This window comes from Notothenia rossii (assembly GCF_949606895.1).
Source record: "Notothenia rossii genome assembly, chromosome: 2".
In the NCBI taxonomy this organism is placed as follows: Eukaryota; Metazoa; Chordata; class Actinopteri; order Perciformes; family Nototheniidae; genus Notothenia; species Notothenia rossii.
In genome coordinates, this window is record NC_136904.1 from 90,203,262 (window position 1) to 90,223,604 (window position 20,343).

General features: G+C 38.6%; 1 protein-coding gene across 1 annotated transcript; it reads right to left on the minus strand.

The window, feature by feature from the left end:
• Window positions 1–2,580: 2,580 nt before the first annotated feature.
• Window positions 2,581–19,785, minus strand: LOC307028044 (interleukin-1 receptor type 1-like). Its single transcript, XM_079662772.1, has 12 exons — window positions 19,747–19,785; window positions 17,837–17,895; window positions 12,474–12,684; window positions 11,318–11,483; window positions 9,693–9,855; window positions 9,306–9,374; window positions 8,758–8,884; window positions 6,737–6,879; window positions 5,923–6,057; window positions 5,228–5,389; window positions 4,248–4,454; window positions 2,581–3,343 (listed from the first exon to the last, which is right to left on the minus strand). The coding sequence occupies exons 2-12, from the start codon at window positions 17,889–17,891 to the stop codon at window positions 3,153–3,155; spliced, it is 1,629 nt and encodes a 542-aa protein (XP_079518898.1). The 5' UTR covers window positions 17,892–17,895; window positions 19,747–19,785; the 3' UTR covers window positions 2,581–3,152.
• Window positions 19,786–20,343: the final 558 nt, after the last annotated feature.

The window sequence follows — 20,343 nt, forward strand, 5'->3', positions numbered from 1 at the left end:
TTTACAAAGCAAACAAACCACGGATACTGATTCCCGCTCAGTGAACTGAACTAACTAATCGACTGTGCTTTTTAACAAGGATAAAGAGATCTGAAATGGGAAGTGCTTCCTCACAGTGATGCTCATTTTCTGTGCAGACGGATCAGGTTGTGGGCGACATTAATGCATAAACACTTAAAGGCTGCACTGTTACAGTATATGGCACTCAGAGCACTAGAGTTATTTGGTTCGGGAGAACTAAGCTTGTTATTCGACGGACCTTATTTACACTCGTTTGGTTCGATGGTTTTCCCTCAACCTGGTTTCCAATTCCTTAAAAAGCTTTTGGCAAAACTGTTTTTCTTTATGGTTTTCACTTTCTTTGCCTCATTTGTTCTGTTTTTAATTCAGCAGGTGAACCTATATGTTCATAAAATAGTGTGTGTGAGCTTAACTGTGTGTGTTCAACTAAAACGGAGCATTTTCTGTCAGCTCCAATTTTATTTCTGCTTTTTTAAACTGTAGTATGTGCTCATGTGTTTCATTGTTGGTGTAGAGGCTACTGCCTGAATATGCTGAATGAAAGGCAGGTTTTCCTATCAATAAAATCGTTTTTTGTTTCCATCTGTCAACCTCTCAGCCCTGATCAAATGTATGAAGGATACACACTCGTATTTTTAGCATCAGATTTCTTTTTTACCCTAAAACACCACAGCAAGGAGTTGTTGATGTGGCTTATAGTGGCAAAAGGCCTGTGATTGGGGGAAGAGATGAGATGTGTTTCGATGCCCTAACTGTCAATGAATTGGTGCACCAACTAAAATATAAAACAATGGGTGCGAGTGTTTCGATGGGCGTCATGCTGCAGGTGTGTTAGGTCAATGATCAGAAGCTAAAATCCTGTCCTATAAGTTAAAAGGTTAACTTATGTCTCAGATAGCAAACTGTTCAGCCTTATGTAAATGTTACATTTGAACTAGGAACATTGTATTTGCAAGTCAACGTTTAGAAAAGTTGCCAACAAACTAAATGTTTCATAGACTTACGATAATATATTTCATAGAATATTACAAACAAAAACAATATGTTTCGGTTATTCTCGGGTATATAAGACTATATAGAGATGAAATAAAAAATGCAAGTACAGGATGTTTGACAGAAAGTGAGATAAGACGACAAAAGATAAGAACATGTTTCTCTGGAAAGCTGAACAGGAAATATCTTTGCAAGATTCTTCGAATTTGTTGATAAAGGAGATCCTGTCACTCACCAAGAACGTAAGAGCACGCACTCACTTATACATGTTCTACTGGTTGAACTATAAGGTTATAAAACGCATAAGCAGTGATTGTTGTTTTGTAGGCGGGTGCAGTATTTTGGTTGTTGGTGAGCAAAATACTAGCTAAACATCAAGGAATGTTTACATAGCATGATAGCAGGAATGCCCTTGTGTGTATCAGGACCCTTGAAAAATGCCAAGGTTTCGATCCATCCATCTCACGATCCATTGTCCCCTAACTCGAGAACAAGACCCGGAGATACAAGGTTTCCACAGCGCTTAATACAGTCCTCATAAGAGAAAGAAAATACATTTAAATCACACCATTAAGTTACATATTGTTATGCACACAGTTTTTGTAATACCTTGGTTAAACTGTTTTTGTTTTAGCACCTGCTTCCTGGTTCTGGTTGCCACATGCTGCTGTTTTTCTTTTTGTAACCAAACGGTGAAGACCCGAGTCCCTGCACAACAACGACACCTCGATTAGGTTTGCTGGTGTAGGAAAGACAGGCAAAATCCCTTCAAAAACGTCCTCAACTTCATTATTTCCTAATGTTTCTAGCTTCCCCAAGAGATGGGAAAAGTATTTATTCGTCAGCCTGGTTCTTGAGAAGTGATGTCCTGGAATTTCAGATTTTTCCAATCCAGCTTTCTGGAATCCATTTATATGGCCCAACTATTTAGTGGGAATCTGCTGAGTTACTGCCTCAACATGACCGAATTCATTCCATCGAACGTAATTGGAACCCCACATTTGGATCAGTCACTGAGTGAGGCTTTTCCACTTCTGCAAACATTAATGAAACCCAGATGAAACTATTTAAGTGTGAGGGTGTGACGTCCCTGGAAACTTCATTTCGATCCTCAGCCTTACACTTCTGGCCCATCCAAGGATGATATGAGGCAGAGAATTACTCAGTAATAATGAAATACAGGTTGACATCAGTGTTGAGTAAACATCCTTTCAAAACGTATTACACATTGAGTCTATAAACCCTTTCTAAGGTGGCTGACAGGTGCCAACCCGCTACAACGGCCCAAAACATTTCCATTAGGAGAAACCCGCAGCACAAATGTGCCAAAACAAAGCAAAGGAAGAAACATCTTCACCAACTTCACAAAAAAACATTGCAAGAAGCTCGAAACAGAAACCAGAGGACACTAAACAGTGCCGCACGCAGCTGGGAAATGAGCACCTGTTGACGTCCAGGGGTTAAAAAGTTATCGAGTCAGTTGTTTGAAACTTATCTCAAATGTAAGTTTAATTGGCTCCTATTGAGAGAAAAACTGCAACACAGAAGCACCACACATCAGGATAATGACTCTGACATTTGTTTTAATAAACACTGAGACATTTGTCAGATAATAAATACATAAAGTGTTTTCAGGGCAAGAATTAGGTTGCAGCTTCAATGCAGGACAAGGCAGCTGAAAAAAGGCAAGTGAAAGTGTTCCTTCATTGTTACTGTTCACATAAGCTTTACACATTTCTTTCTGATCATTATTTTACAGAGCTATGCTGTTCTTGGAAGGCTTCTTTCTTCTTCTTCTTCATTAAGCCCATGTCCAGGTACAAGGACATTTTTAAATAAAGACTGTCTGATTACTTGAATACAAAACACGCCTCATATAAATATAATAGTACATTACACTGGTAAACCCTTAGATCTGTTGAGTAATGCGAACACAGCTGAAAGTCTGTAACGTGCTGAGCAGGTTTGTCTAAGGAGTTTGAATCCAGGAAGAAATCCAGCAGATGTTTCTCTGGGTGTGCATTCAGTGTGCAACGAGCCAGGCTGTCAGTCTTGTTTGTTTACATGATTTATGTGACGAGAACAAACCGATCCAGGATGTCAAGAGAAGTATTCCCAGGAAACAAGCCTCACTTCATTTAAACAATGGTGTGGAGTGTCCCTGAAGGCACTGAGGGCATGTTGTACCTCAGACTCTTCCAGAAGTTTCTGTTTGAGCAAAACTTGATACATTTGTTGGTTTTGAGGGAGGGTTTCTTCCACTTCAAAGCTCCTTGTTTCCTCTTGATGTAGCGCAGAGACTCCGGAAGGCATCTGTAATCTACCGAGCCTAGAGGAATACAATAAAATGTTGACCATATATTTAAATAAAGATATTCATACATTTACATGTTTACTTTAGCAAACCTTTACAACGATTAGAGAGACCACTTTAGCATGTTTCATAGTGACACTTTTCAGAGCTCCTGGTAATTTTTAGCAATGGTGGAAAAAGTCCTCTGATGCTAATTTAAGTAAAACAGAGCCCAGTCTGCTCTGATTGGTTAGCTGGCCGGCTCTTTTGTGATTGGTCAACCGCTTAAAGATGTCCTGCCTCTTAGCCTATCACGTACAATGTGTTCGAGTGCTAGCCAATAGGAGCGCAAGTGTTAAATATAGCTGTCATTCTGTTACGGAAGTAAACAAAAGAGTCCAATGGAGGCGTTTCAGGCTTTCAAAATGTTACTTAAGTATTGCAGCAAAACATACTTAAATACCAAATCATAAAGTACTGATTATCCAAAGTGGCCATTCGGGCAAAATATTTATTATATAATTTGGCAGCTGTTAAAGGATCTCCACCCAACAGCGAACACCCTCTGTGTGTGTGTGTGTGTGTGTGTGTGTGTGTGTGTGTGTGTGTGTGTGTGTGTGTGTGTGTGTGTGTGTGTGTGTGTGTGTGTGTGTGTGTGTGTGTGTGTGTGTGTGTGTGTGTGTGTGTGTGTGTGTGTGTGTTTATATGTCTGGGAGGGAGGGTTGGGTTTGTTTAATTTTGTTTAATTGTATTTCTTGTAATTGTATATCTTTTTCTTATGTACTTCTAGTAATAACATGTTGTGCTTTTGGTTGTACATGTGGTTGTACATGTTGTGTACACAAATTTGATTAAAAAAAAGTATCTCCATCCATAAGAGTATATGTGTGTATTAGTTTACTAAACATTTTTTATGAATGATATAAACCTGATTCCTTACCGATTTCCACCAGAATGACTCGGGGCTCGTTGCGGGTCAGAGCGTCGTGGACGCCGATTTTCTGCTCATAACACAACTGAGTTTGGTTGTCACACAGGGTTTCCACTTCCTCCGTTTCGCCCTCCGTGGAGGATCTTATTTCTGGTGACAGGATGATAATCAACCTGTGGCATCGGCGCACCATAGCAGCGATGACGTCATGCACCGCTGCAAGAGATAACACAGGAAACAGAACAAATTCAGCTGAAGGCCAAATATTTGCTTTCTTTGTCAAATGGCTCAATTTGATTCAACATTACAATGCAATCCAATGCACACAAAAACTTGCCATTTGACGAAGCATAAAATAAACCTTTTGACACATATCCAACTTATTTTAGTTGATTAGATTTTTTTTATTTGATTAGATTTATTTCGAATGTGAAAAACAATAACACAAACATGTAAGATGAGAATTATTATACAATACAAAATTAAGCAGTGTCAAATTGATAGAGACAAATATTACTGATTCTAAATTATATATAAACAAATGATCTACTTGATTACACATCCGAAAAGTTCTTGGTGGACCTAATTCGTTTTAATTACCCAAAAGTGTGAGAGGCAATACGTAGCAACAGCTCATAATGCGGTATATTTGGTCAATGAGAAAAGTCAGTTTAACCAAAATTAGTTAGAAGTTTATCTTTTGGGGCCTGTGGAATGTCGAATGCAAAAGTGTCCTTGAATGCAGAACTAAGGAACGCAGCAATTGCAATAATAAAATAAAACACAAAAAAAAACTGTGATTGGTTTTCTTAAGTGCATTTCAAATGCAAATGCTAATGTGTGTGTGTGTGTGTGTGTGTGTGTGTGTGTGTGTGTGTGTGTGTGTGTGTGTGTGTGTGTGTGTGTGTGTGTGTGTGTGTGTGTGTGTGTGTGTGTGTGTGTGTGTGTGTGTGTGTGTGTGTGTGTGTGTGTGTGTGTGTGTTCCTGACCTTCTCCAGGGCAGTCGTCTCGTCCTCTGATGAACAGCGAGTAGCCGTGTTTCTCCATCTCCTTCGGCAGGATCTGCAGGGCGAAGTTTGCCGTCACATCTGAAGTGATCGTGTCTGGATGGAGGAAACTCACATAGGCGTCGTAAAGCTTCCCATCTGAAACTGTAGAGAGCACTATGTAACAATTGCGCTTCTATTGGCTAGCGCTATAATACATTGTATGTGTTAGGCTAAGGGGCGGGACATCTATAAGCGGTTGACCAATCACAACAGAGCCGGCCAACTAACCAATCAGAGCAGACTGGGCTCTGGTTTCAGACAGAGGGTGAAAAGAGGTGCTGCAGCAGAGGCAGTATGAGAACAATAAAGAGCTTTTTGAACATTAGAGCATGGAGACATGTAGAGACACAAAAAATTAATATCAACCGGAAAATGAGCATAATATTAGCTGTGTACAAAAGTATTAAATCCCCATGGAGTCCTGTTTGTGGCCTCATGTTTATGTCCTCCTTAATTATTCATCTTTAATGTGAAGTACCTTCTTTCCTGACAATGTTAACATTTCCTATGGTATCTAAGTTGTGTTCATTCCATGAGGCTGACACATTATTTACATCTTGTGCAATTTGGGCAAACAAGAGATTTTCTGCTAGTCAGATTATTCCTCCTGAAAAGCACCTTCAACAAACACTTACTTTGTTGTTTGGAGAAATGTCTCAAGAGTTTCCTGTAGGCCAACACCAGATCTACTTTAAAGAAGAGGAAGGCAGCGAAAGCGAGGGAGGCTGAGATGCAGAGAGAGACGCTGGTGTAGAGCGCACTGTGGTCCGCTGGAGGGAGGAAACATTGAAACGTTCACACATGTAAACCAAACAAGAATAAACAGGGACTCCGGGAAGTCTTTCATGAAGGATCAATTCTGTGGAAACCTCGTGAAAAAACAGGTGTTTATTTCCATTTTCTAAGGAAATGTATTGTTTAAGTTTGTGTTGATAAGTAACCAATGAAAGATATGTAGGAATGTTTAAGAGATGTCCATGCCTTAAAGGGTTAAACATGACTACTAAGAAAAGATAACAACAAAAGTCTTGAAAAACACTTAAACAAGTACAAGGAGATGCAAAACAGCTGCAAGGAGAGACAACGAGTTTCACAACAGTTATGAAAAGGAAACCACAAAGACTACGATAAGGTTCCAAGTATCCACAGTTAAAAAAGAAAACCAAAACAATTACAAAGTTACACCAAACAAAAAGATACATAAAGACCACGGAGAGATGTGTAGCAAGTACAAAGACACACGATCACGTGTTTTGCTCCGGGCGAGACTCAAAAGTATTTAAAACTATTTGGGTCCACATATAGTGTCCATCCAAAAGTAATGTATGTCACAGCTGAAACCATTTGTGTTTTAATGTGTTGCTTATAGTTTCAAATTCCCGGGTTGGCATTGTCTCTGATATTTGTGTGTAATTATTGATAGAAATGGAGAAAAAGAGAAACAAATACCTTCTTGAAGCAACGCCACACCACATACAAGTTTAAGAGTGTTCTGTACGCAGCAGGTAATGGGGACGTTGATGAACTGACGGCGAACTTCTGAGATGGACAGGGTGGACAAACCGTAGTACACTCTGCCATCCTCCTGAAAACTTGAAGGAAAAGGAACAGTCATACAGTTATCGATCAGTTAGAATAATAAAGAAGAACAAATGTCGTCTTCATGCTTTTCTTTTTTCGATTATTATGATTTTTGGGGTTCTCCCTTTCCTGTAGTTTGATAATAGGTTTTTTGTGCATGTAAATGGTCGGCAAAGGCTACAATCCCAAAGTTCTCTCCAGAGGAAGTTTCTCTCCCACAAACTCCCCCGCCCTGCCTGAAACGCCTCCATTGGACTCCTTTGCTTACTTCCGTGACATAGTGACATCACTTTGTAACACTTGCGATCCTATTGGCTAGCACTCCGACACATTGTACGTGATAGGCTAAGAGGAGGAACATTTTAAAGTAGAGACACTACATACTGATATACACCTGAACATCAGCAGGAGAGGACTCTTTAAAGTAGAGACACTACATACTGATATACACCTGAACATCAGCAGGAGAGGACTCTTTAAAGTAGAGACACTACATACTGATATACACCTGAACATCAGCAGGAGAGGACTCTTTAAAGTAGAGACACTACATACTGATATACACATGAACATCAGCAGGAGAGGACTCTTTAAAGTAGAGACACTACATACTGATATACACCTGAACATCAGCAGGAGAGGACTCTTTAAAGTAGAGACACTACATACTGATATACACCTGAACATCAGCAGGAGAGGACTCTTTAAAGTAGAGACTCTACATACTGATATACACCTGAACATCAGCAGGAGAGGACTCTTTAAAGTAGAGACACTACATACTGATATACACCTGAACATCAGCAGGAGAGGACTCTTTAAAGTAGAGACACTACATACTGATATACACCTGAACATCAGCAGGAGAGGACTCTTTAAAGTAGAGACACTACATACTGATATACACCTGAACATCAGCAGGAGAGGACTCTTTAAAGTAGAGACTCTACATACTGATATACACCTGAACATCAGCAGGAGAGGACTCTTTAAAGTAGAGACACTACATGCTGATATACACCTGAACATCAGCAGGAGAGGACTCTTTAAAGTAGAGACACTACATACTGATATACACCTGAACATCAGCAGGAGAGGACTCTTTAAAGTAGAGTCACTACATGCTGATATACACCTGAACATCAGCAGGAGAGGACTCTTTAAAGTAGAGAAACTACATACTGATATACACCTGAACATCAGCAGGAGATGACTCTTTAAAGTAGAGACACTACATACTGATATACACCTGAACATCAGCAGGAGATGACTCTTTAAAGTAGAGACACTACATACTGATATACACCTGAACATCAGCAGGAGAGGACTCTTTAAAGTAGAGACACTACATACTGATATACACCTGAACATCAGCAGGAGAGGACTCTTTAAAGTAGAGACACTACATACTGATATACACCTGAACATCAGCAGGAGAGGACTCTTTAAAGTAGAGACACTACATACTGATATACACCTGAACATCAGCAGGAGAGGACTCTTTAAAGTAGAGACACTACATACTGATATACACCTGAACATCAGCAGGAGAGGACTCTTTAAAGTAGAGACACTACATACTGATATACACCTGAACATCAGCAGGAGAGGACTCTTTAAAGTAGAGACACTACATACTGATATACACCTAACAAAAATCCACAGAATATTCCCTGTGTACAAAAGTATTCGAGTTTGTTGCCTCATGTTTTTACTTATCCAAGAAACGTGGTCATTGTCAGTCTTATTTAATTACTAAACAAATTAGTGTTGATAATTTTTTGATTTTACAACTAGTCAAGAAGGTTTTATGGGCTCAACTTGTTTTGATTCACAGCATCCTGAACACGGTCTTCATAAAACAACATAACGGGAAAAACAAAACTCACGAGACCCAGGAGTCATTGAGCTGCGTAAAATCTTCAGTCGAAACGTTGTCGACAGTCCAATACATGAAGGTGTCGTTCTCCTCACTAAGGCCGATGTAGGCTTTACATTTCAACTCCACTGCCATACCTGGACATCAGAGAGAGAAAAGAGCAGCTCATCATACTCATATCACAAAGTGTCACTGAGAGGAGAGGAACTCTTTACATTCACTGTAATAAGTTGCTGAAATAAGTCCTTGAATACTTTTACATTTCAAAAAGACTCGTAAGTTGACATGGACAAAAACAACTAAACAAATAATGTTTCTCACGCTCACTAGTTGTTTTAGTTTTTCTGTCCATGTCCCATTAGGGGTTCCTCCTCCTATCATTACGAATTAAAGATGTCTGACAAGTTAACGCTCAGAAAGAAAGCTCAAACTAAGGTTGGAATTGTTTTCCTTATTGTTATAAGTGACAGTGATATTTTCAGTAGATGACACATCTCAGACCTGAGAGACATACAGTATGTGTGTGTTATTCTTAATTTTTTAAAGAGTGACACTTACCCTCTTTAACCATGACCACTTCCTGTTGAGGGTAAATCACATTAGGTATTTCTGCAACCACTGGAATCTCTAAAGACACATAATCATTGTAAAAGAAATCACAATAAGAAGGAAAGGCCAGTGATCTCTGAGAAGGAGCCACTGGTAAATCAGAGAAATGAGTGTTACTTATTGACTTTCACAACCCAAAATATAAGCACGTTGTGTCAGGGATAATCCTTAACTTTTGAAATACAGTTTGATTTTTCAGATAAATGGCATCACTAATAATATAGAACATTTACATAATAATGAAGAAGTTCTCTTGATAAAAACAAAAGCATATTGATGTCTAATCATCAGGATATAAGGACATATCTTCAGGCTGGAGTGACCTTCAGTACTTACTTGAGAAAGTCAACCGTATGCTGCGTGCCGCCGTGAACTTCCTGCCGTTGAAGGTGACGTCTACCATGCAGGTATAATTCCCAGCATCGCTCTCTGAGGCTCCATTCAGTCTCATTAAGCCTTGATCTTCTACAGGGATGCTCCCCTGCAGTGGTTTGCATTCCTGGAGTGAGGATAAGGACAAGATTTTATTTAAAGAAGGCCCTTTTATTATTTTTGAGGTTTTCCGTTCCCTGTAGCAGTCTGTTTTCAGACAGAGGGTGAAAAGAGGTGCTGCAGCCCAGGCAGTGTGAGAAAAAAAGAGCTTTTTGAACATTAAAGCGTGAAGAAATGTCACATAGAGACACTAAATACATAATGTGAAACCTAATCATTTGCAGAATAGGGCCTCTTTAAAGAGCACTTTCCAACAAATGGAATGCCTCATACAAAGCAATACATTTAAAGTGAATGATAGTAAAAGCAAACACATAATTTGAACAAAAGGGGACCTGTTTTACGGGTGAGACAAAGACACAGTTGTATGCCTTGATGAGACAAGCTAAGCAAGGCAAGTCAAGGCAAGTTTATTTATATAGCGCCTTTCAACACAAGGCAATTCAAGGTGCTTTACAAACATGAAAGACATTCAGACAAAGGCATTTAAAAACAGTCAATAAAAAGAAAAGATAATAAAAGAAACATTAAAAGAAAAAAACACATGAATAAAAGTTACAGTGCAGTTTAAGATGTGAATAGTTCAATTAAAAGCAGAGGCAAGAAGAAAAGTCTTCAGCCTGGATTTAAAAGTAGTCAGAGTTGCAGCGGACCTGCAGGTTTCTGGGAGTTTGTTCCAGATATTTGGTGCATAATAACTGAACGCTCCCATAAACCACAAATGATTTTTACACTGTTTTAGTATGTAGTATAAAAATAAGCTTGATAATACACATACAATTGTTTTATGATCTACTGTACTGTACATATAGTTTAGGAAGACGTTTGGTATACATGTTCCTGATGTGTACAACAGGGGGCAGTGTTGCATTTTTCAAGAAATAACGTACAGTACATGATGCAGTAATCCCAAAACGTTTTGTATTTTTAAACCATGAATAAAGAATAAATGTTGTCCCTAAAAAAAATGGGGGACAACGTTTATTTATTTATTTTAGTTGCTCTTTTCGTTTCTATGCTTTCACTGATTGGTAATTTCTTTGTACTAACTTAAAGGTGGGGTATGTAATTGAGGAGAAACCAACGCGAGTGCGCTAGAATTTGAAAAATCTGCCTCTCCCTCCTCCAACACACACGAACATGACCAATGAGGGCACGAGATAAATTTGTGCACAGATGGAAAGCTGACAGGCAGGTAGGCCATCCAGTTACTTTAGCCGGGCCGGCTCAGATGATTGGTCGTGCTTTTTACAGCGCCACAGCTTCCAGAGATGAAATGTTTTAATGGATTTATCGTCAAAGCATTTAATATATTCATTGCTATCGGGATGTTAAGAGCATTCCATGGGATAGAACAAAAAGTGTTTCTGAAATAAATTACATACCCCACCTTTAAGAACTAAGTTCAAATAAAAATAAAAATAGAGCACATAAAAATGCATTTAAAAAACACATGGATCTGTGCATACCTTCAGCCATCGTGTATGCGTTGTGGTTTTCAGATTAAAAATCTCTGTCTGTTTGCAGGGAACACCCTCATTGACCGCAGTGATGCGTTTGTTTTCATGAACTTCAGGACATTTTTCACTGGACACTGACAGCCCGATGGTCTCACCAGTCACACCAGTCACACCCCTGAAGAGGAAATAAACTGTGAGGCAGATTCAGGACAGGCCAACCTAAACGCCAGCAATAACAACTGTACACATTTTGTTTATTTGAGGAAAAAAACAACTAACAAAGACAATTACTGGTGTAATGATTAGAAGACAGTTATAGATAGATGTTCCATTATTTAGTTTTACTTTGAATCCGTAATTATGAATAAATAAATACAACTGTATTTGTAAAGAGCCTTTCAAAATAAAGTTACTAAATGCTTTACGGGGTTGGAGCCAAGACTAAAAACATTACAGGACTCAGGCCTGTTAAAATCAGATAAATTAAAAAATTAGACAAGTTTGAAAAGAAGCAGAGTGCTTAAGACTCTTTTGAAAAGAGATTTAAAATATGATGTTATACCGATTCTAAAATCTTGAAGGGGCCTTATTTTGTTAATCTTTGGGTTCATAATTGTGTGTAGTGTCTCTGCTGTGACATGTCTCCATGCTTTAATGTTCAAAAAGCTCTTTATTTTTCTCATACTGCCCGTGCTGCAGCACCTCTTTTCACCCTCTGTCTGAAACCAGAGCCCAGTCTGCTCTGATTGGTTAGCTGACCGTCTCTGTTGTGATTGGTCAACCGCTTAGAGATGTCCCGCCCCTTAGCCTATCACGAACCATGTGTTGGAGCGCTAGCCAGTACAAGCGTGAATGTTACATAATTATGTCACTATGTTCAGGAAGTAAACAAAGGAGTCCAATGGGGGTGTTCTTAGAGGGAACACGGGGATTTTAGCCTTTGAATACCATTTAGATTGAAAATGAAACCCAAAAAGCATAAAAGGGCCTCTTTAAGACCCTCAGTTAGGGAAATACAGAGATGAGATCTGCCGTAACATCTCATTATAGGGCTCAATTGTTGATATCATTTAAATGGACAAAATATTAAAACCGAAGTCTACTTCACAAATTTAGATTCAAATTCAGTCTAATCTACTTCGTCACACAAAAAAGGTTCTTTTACCGTTTCTCACAGGTATACGATCCATTATGAGACATCTGCACAGGTTGGAACGCGAGTAACCCGTCGATGACCTCCACTCCGGACGGCAGGCTCAGGTTGTGCCCCCCCCTTCGGCTCCACGTCACGTTGGTGTTTTTGTCTTCAGGCGGGCACCGCAGCACAAAGAGGTAACCAGCACTCACATGGTAGGTGTCTGCCTCCCCACTGAGTTCTGCATGGGACAGTGCAAGGGGGGACAAGTCATTAAAGGTCACCTGTTATGCAAAATCCACTTTTTCGTGTCTTTTATACGTAAACACGTGTCCCCTCTGTGGAAAGAGACTCTGAAAGTTTCAGGAACAAAGATTCTCTCTCTTTTTGTCCTGATCCATTTCTATAAAAACCTGTCTGAAAATGAGCTGATCAGATTTTGGCCACTTGATGATGTCATAACGATGTTTTGGCTTGTGTAACCATTAGCCAATCACCACCCAATGTAACCCCCCCCCACCTTATCACCTGATTCTCCTCCTAGAGCACCATTGTGTTCTTTTTAACCAAATCTCTCTCAGAGGGGCGTGGGGAGGGGCTGCTTATTTTCATCTAAAGTAACAGACAGAGAATCAGCACTTTGGAAACAGGCCTGAAACAGAGGGGATTATGGGTAATGCTGCAATGATCTGTTTGGTGTTTCAAGCCAAACACTTCAGAGACATTTTTTGTATATATCTGAGACCTATAATATATTGATGAAAAACAGCATACTGTAATAGGGGACCTTTAAAACACACTATGCAGTATATGGTTTAACCCAGATTTCAGATGTAAAATCATGTTCAGCAGACGTCTCATAGCCAATCCTGGAATAATTTAATTAAATACAAATAGTTAATGGCCTTTTCAAGGGGCAGTAAGTTATTTTAATCGGGAAATGTGTTTTTGAATGAATAAAGACCAATTTCATGCTTCTTCTATGATTATTTTTTAAATTATTATTCTAATCAGAGGTGGGAGAAGTACTCAGATTACAAGTAGAAGTACAAGAGTGTAGGAATACTCTGTTACAGTAAAAGTCCTGCATTCAAAATGTTACTGAAGTAAAAGTAGAAAAGTATTAGCATCAAAATAAAGTTAAAGTACCAAATGTAAAAGTATTCATTGTGCAGATTGGTCCATTTCAGAATATATATGATATCATATATATTCTGAAATGGACCAAAATTGACCATTATAAAACACATTTTTTTTTAATAATGATTGATCATTAAAGTGATAGGGTAGCTTGTGAATTTAGGTGGAACTAAAGTCTGATTTAACACTTGATTAGATTTCACATCATTCATCCACATCTGTAAAGTAACTAAAGGTATTAAATACATGTAGTGGAGTAAAAGTACACCATTTACCTCTGAATTGTAGTGGAGTATAAGTAGCTACAAAGTAGCATAACATGTAAATACTCAAGTAAAGTACAAGTACCTCGAAAGTTTACTTAAGTACAGTAGGATACTTGAGTGAATGTACTTTACTTCCCACCTCTGATTATGTTTACTTTGCTTATTTATCTCACGAGATCTGGCAACACTGGCACTATCTTATCCATGGATGCAACATTACGAGCATGTGCAAAAACCGAAGTTAGTGCAAAGAAAACAGGAGGCCACACAGGCTGGCTGTAAAACCGAAGCAAATGAAGAAACACGCGGCAAAAACGTTTGGATAACCGAAAGTAAGGTGATTGTTGAACTACATATTTGGAGGACATGAGGAGGATGTAAACGGCAAAGTTACCCAGGTTTGGATTTGATATCGATACAAGTAAAGAGTTGTCTGAGGAGCCTGGGGAGTAAAATGGCGGTGGATACCTCTGCACACAGGAGGGCTATGAAACCCCAGGTAAGACAGCTGACTTTCAGCCAGCTTTTTGTGTTTGCTGCAGTTATTTGGCCCTGGGGGGAATGTGTTTATGTGTGTGACTTGCTGGGTGAGCGGGAGATTTACTTTCGAGAATCCTTCAGAGATAGGCTATAGCTAGCTAGCTGTTAATGTGATGTTACTTTCTAAACAGACTGCGATAATGCAGAGCTCTCAAGTGAGACACACGCACTCCCCCCCCCCCCCGTTGACATTCGCGATGCAGAGGACTTAATACTCCACTAGCATCCCCCCCCCCCCCCCCCCCCCCCCAGTTGACATTCGCGATACAGAAGGCTTAATACTCCACTAGCCAGAAGTTGGAGTACCAAACAGCGCTGCCAAAATCTCACTCTGAACTCTGTTCAAAACTTGAGAGCCCTGATAATGACTTGCTTTGGATTCTTATGAAATGTATTTTTATGTGCAAAAATTCTTTTTTATTGTTGATCTCATTGTTCATTTTGATTGATTTATCCGTCAAATGTATCTGGAATTGTATGCAGAAGCTTTTCCTAAATCTCATGTTTTGCTGTCATCTGCTTGCTGTAGGGTTTATTTAACTTATTTGCTCCATAGGTATTGATGTGCTGCTTTGTTTGTTAGGTTACATCTAGTTTTGGATTACAGATCTGTAGGTAACGGTGCAATTCAGGTTTGATAGTAGGCAGACAGTTTGCTAGGGTTTGGACTGGAAATCCCAGCATACTTTATGACTGTTCACAGGAAGTCTTCAGCAGAGGATGGATGGTTAGTCTGGTTTACCTGCAGCATGTTGCATTACTGAGTCAATCCTGTTTGGACACATATTTGCAATGCCTAATGTTCACTGCTGATTTAGAGGTAGTCATCTGCAATTTGTGTGTGTCGTCATCCATAGTGTTTCTCTTAATTTGCATTCAGGTTTCACTCTTAGTTGTGTGTAAAACCAAACTTTGAATATCAACATGGTTGCAGATCAATGGTAGGATTCCTATTTCTTGCTCTGTAGTGTTTGAGCCAAGTTCTTTTTAAGGAAACACCTTATGTGTCACCTTTCTTTTAAATAACTATCTTAAGCCTCCTATGTTAAGCGTGCGTTGTGTTGCATAACATTAGGTGAAGAATTTCCTTTTTAATGCCATGCTGACGTCTTTCAAGCAAGGGACTTTCTGAGGTTTCAATCTTAACTGTTCGACCTATTTAATAAACAAAGGTGTCAGACTGAAAGAACATACTCACCTTTCAAACTTTTCCGCTCCAACATCTTTTTATATCTTGAGGTAAATGTAGTTTGAGCCCTGCTTTGAGACAGATACAGTATCTAACCTGTTGGCTAGGTAGTCGTTTATGTTTTCAGATTGTCCTACTGATGGCCGATAGCCCGATAGGGGAAAGATGTGCTATAATGCATCATGTTAGTGTTTTTTGCAGCCTGGTTTAGGATGGTTGATTATCTTAAATGTGTTTTTTTACATAGGAATGAAGAAACCAACGTTTGGTGACACACACAACAGTGTTTCCCTACCATTATAAGACTTAAAACATAACAAAATAACTAACATTATCACCAGAATGTGATAAAGTCACAGTGTTGACGTTTTGTCACAGAGCACTGAATAGATCTCTTCAAATGAAGTCAATTGAACCTTCCCTAGGCGTCAGCCCCTCCTTGTTAATTGAGTTGCTCTTAGAACAAGTAACAGGAACATGTATGTAGAAACACCTTACAAATGTTCAGCTCCCTCTGATGCAGTTGCATGTGGCTAGCGGTTAGTTAGGACACATTGCAAAAGTAAACATTGTCGCGGTTCACTGGTCCATGATTAATGTCAAACCTCGTATCTTACCTATGGTTATTGTAGAAAGTGAGATGACACAGGCATAACTTTATATACTTACCTAATTACCTATACCTACTAGGGATGGGAATTTGAAAGCAAATGTATATTCGAATATTCGACCCCCCAAAAAACGGTTAACCGATTAACCGAAATGTACATATCCTATAAAAAAAAAAATGTTGACTAAAAAAAATAAATACATGTTCAAATAAGTAAAGAAACCAAGTTGAATTTGTCAAATGTGTTGAACTGGTGATCAGAGTTTGAACAGTTGACAGCTATAGGCCTACAGCTTTCATGCTTAAAACATAACTTGGTTTTTAAATGAAAGAGGGATCATACACGAACAACATAACGGGTTAGGGTAACGTAACCCGTGACAACAGAGATCAACAACCTGTAACAGGGCCTGTGCACAGAATGCAGCTATTCAATACTCATTCTTCTTTAAGAATATGAGCATGTCTACTCAGGGGAGAGGCGGGTGCAGAGACGATTCACAATCAGGCCAGCTGTAGAGAAGACCCTCTCAGCTGGAATTTGGGCATAAGATGAGGTTTGAGTCTGCGTGATCTGCGTGTAGGGAGGGGCAGCAGACATATCGTTAGCTAGAACTAGCTAGATCTGATGGATTTGGACATAAACGCGAGTCAAGTATAACCGGACGCGAGAGAGAGAGAGAGAGAGAGAGAGAGAGATCAGCACCTGCAGCTCTGCCCGCTGTGAGGGACCGGTGAGCGGAGCAAAACACACCTTTAAACACACTTAGCTATAGCACTGTCGTATACATTGCATTATTCCATTTGATCATATGTAATCAACTTAGGCACCCCTCCCAAAAAAGAAAAAAAAGATATATATATATTCATAACTCATATTCGAATACCTGAATAATTTCGAATATTCGATTGATCTTTCCCATCCCTATCGCATGCAGCAGCACAGTAAAAGGACATGTTGTTGTTTTTTAAGCTGACTTCTCTAAGGTGATCTGTGTTGGCCTCTAGTCTCCCCTTTGTTTGGCCTCTAGATAACCCTGTGACGTAATTATGGCTTCAGCAGTAAAAGGGTATAACTAACCTTTAGACAAATTCAAATGTAAGTTGTTGCCCATGGGTAACCTTTTTGTGGAGATAATATGTATACTTCATGATGACACTTTTCAATCAAATTCTAAGATTCTAAGTGTGTTTTTGCTTTGTAAAAAAGGCAGGCAATATGTTCTGGATACCTCAATTTTGAGTCATTCTCAATGTCAAGCCTGTTTCTCAAGTCTGCCGTCTCCTCTGAACAGGTTATAAATAGGAAAAGCAGTGTTGCAACACACCTACGGACGTGCACTCCTTCATATAAACTCTTATTAACTGTGTCACTCTACTTTCTACCATCTACTTTTCAGGTTCGGTAATCATACTGTCTTTAAAAGTGTTCATTTTTCAACACAATCCATAGAAGTCCTTGTCTTGAAGAAGGACTTGAAACTGAAAATGCTTACAGTCAGCAAATATTTCAAATCAACACCCAACACAAGTCAAACACTTTTGTGTTGTACATTTCCTGTAGATCAGCCAGTGTTCTTAGAAATGATTTCCAGAAGCTTTTAAATCTTTAAAGAATGGAAGAAAGAGACCATAAACAAATACTCACTTTGTGCCACGGTGAATGTGACAGACAGTAAGATGACCCATCCGGCTGCTGTCATTGTCCTTGTGTGTGGATAAAGACAGGATACATTTCATTAAAGTCCCCTTTGATTTCTCAGACATTATGTTTTCAGCCACTCTGACGCTCTGCATAAGACAAGATTTCTTGGCACATTTCCTGACGGGTCACTGACTTGAACAACTTCCAATAAAGGGAAGTGAGAGGTGCCGTTTACTGCTCACACAAGGAAGGCGGGCCAAAACACTCCCAGTAAAATCCCAGAAAGTTCCACTGACAGGAGTGGGTGTGGAAAAGGTCAAAGATTTAAAGGAGTTCTCTCTTTCTCCGCCTACCTCTTTTCAAACTATGTCATACTATTGATCTACTTTTTCTTTCTATTTTAATCACCAGGTTCAACTGGTTTTGTCATTTTTTTTTAAAAGCAATTCCAAATATGCAGTACGGTCCTTTCTTATTCTGCTGCTGGGACATGGACTTACTCGGATATTTATATTTAGCCTGGAGGAAATGGCAATCTGGGTAAGGTATGACTTATTTGTCTTTTATGCTGTACTTTTTTAATAAAATCTTACAGGCTATAAACACACATAGCAAGTCTTTTTATGTCACCATTGAATTGCACATTTAATCCTTGAAAGCTATTTAATGGTCAATAGATAACAATTGGGTACTTTTAAAGGTTGTAGGATCTTTTATAATAACTAGTTTTCCCCCTGACACTGACATATCGGAGCATATATAATATAGTTATCCAAGTTAATTAGCAACACAATGATTCAATGAGTCAATAGGAAGTCAGTTTCTCGGAGAATGCGTACAAATATTATACTGTGTATTTGAGTTGCCAAAAACATATCAAAAAATGTTATTGAAATCGCAATATGTTCTAGTGCAGTATTCAAATTCATTCAATAAATAGCTTTGATTAGATCCAAAAAAACTAACACCAGTGGTGTAAAGTTACTAAGTACATTTACTCAAGTACTGTAAGTAAACTTTTGAGGTACTTGTACTTTACTTGAGTATTTACATGTTATTCTACTTTGTACTTTTACTCCACTACATGTACGTAATCCCTTTAGTTACTTCTCAGATGTGGATGAATGATGTGAAATATAATCAAGTGTTGAATCAGACTTTAGTTCCACCTGGAGTAAATCCACAAGCTACCCTGCAGTATACAAAGTCATTCAAACTAGCTGCACCTTTACCAGCTTTGAGAACACTTTCATGATCAATCATTATAAAACATATCAGATATATTATTCTGAAATGGACCAATCAAACAATGACTACTTTTACTGTCAATACTTTAACTATATTTTGATGCTAATACTTTTCTACTTTTACTGTAACAGAGCATTCCTACACTCTGGTACTTCTACCTGTACTCAAGTACAAGATCTGAGTACTTCTCCCACCTCTGACTAACGCCATGATGGTTTTGATAAACGTTTTTAGCGATAATGTGAATAATCGTTTTTAAATAATCATTACCTAATGTTTTTTTCAAATCCTGCTGCCCTACTCTGTATATATACTTATACTGCATATGTATAAATATATATATTGGACCAATAATTATATTGCAGAAATATTGTTGAGTTGACCATTGGTACTTTCACAAATTATTTACACAAGAAGATCTTTATAAATAATCATCAGTAATGTTGATATTATGAATAATAAAAAAGTCTGGTAAGTCCATAACATCCCATTTACTGTAATGTAGCCTTTAACTCCAGGAAATGTCTATATTTATTCCTCGTTTCAATATAACGCTATCCAAAATCTAAGCAGATACTGAGTCTCAATAATGATATCGTATTTCCAAGCACTAATAAAAAAAAAAACATACTTCCACTCTATTTTTGATTTGAAATATAACTTACCAGGCAGAGTTGTAGCTCAAAGACGGCTCCTTCTTACTAACCTTCTTCAGAGCTACTGGGCTTTCCCTCCTCCAGACTGCACATCATATCAAACTGTTCCTCCAACCCCTGCATTATATTTCCACCCTACATAAAAAACGTACCACTCGTTTTGCATTTTATTCGCACCGCAAAAAATGTATCCCCAGAAGAAATAGAGCTCTAGTTAAAATATAGGCCATCAGACCTCAATTGCTTCAGTTATGAAAGTGTCAGTTGCATTTTTACCTAAAGCAATAAAGACATCGTTTATCATTGAACAAGGCATACCTGAGAAACTTATAAGATATCACTTTTTCTTATTCAAGCCATCATGGATTTTGTTAAATTTGTAACTGATACTTCAAGTTAATCCATCACAAGCTTTTGTCAATTTTAAAAAAACATTACATTGCATTAAAACTAAAAAGCCATGATTCCAGAGACCTGCCCACCAGTAAGCCTTAAAACGTGAGAAATGACTTCATTCAGAGTATCCTCTTCATATCTAGGTTTGCTGTTTCTTTGCTTTGTTGATTTTATTTCTTCATATCATTTATAAAAAAAACAGAAAGCTAT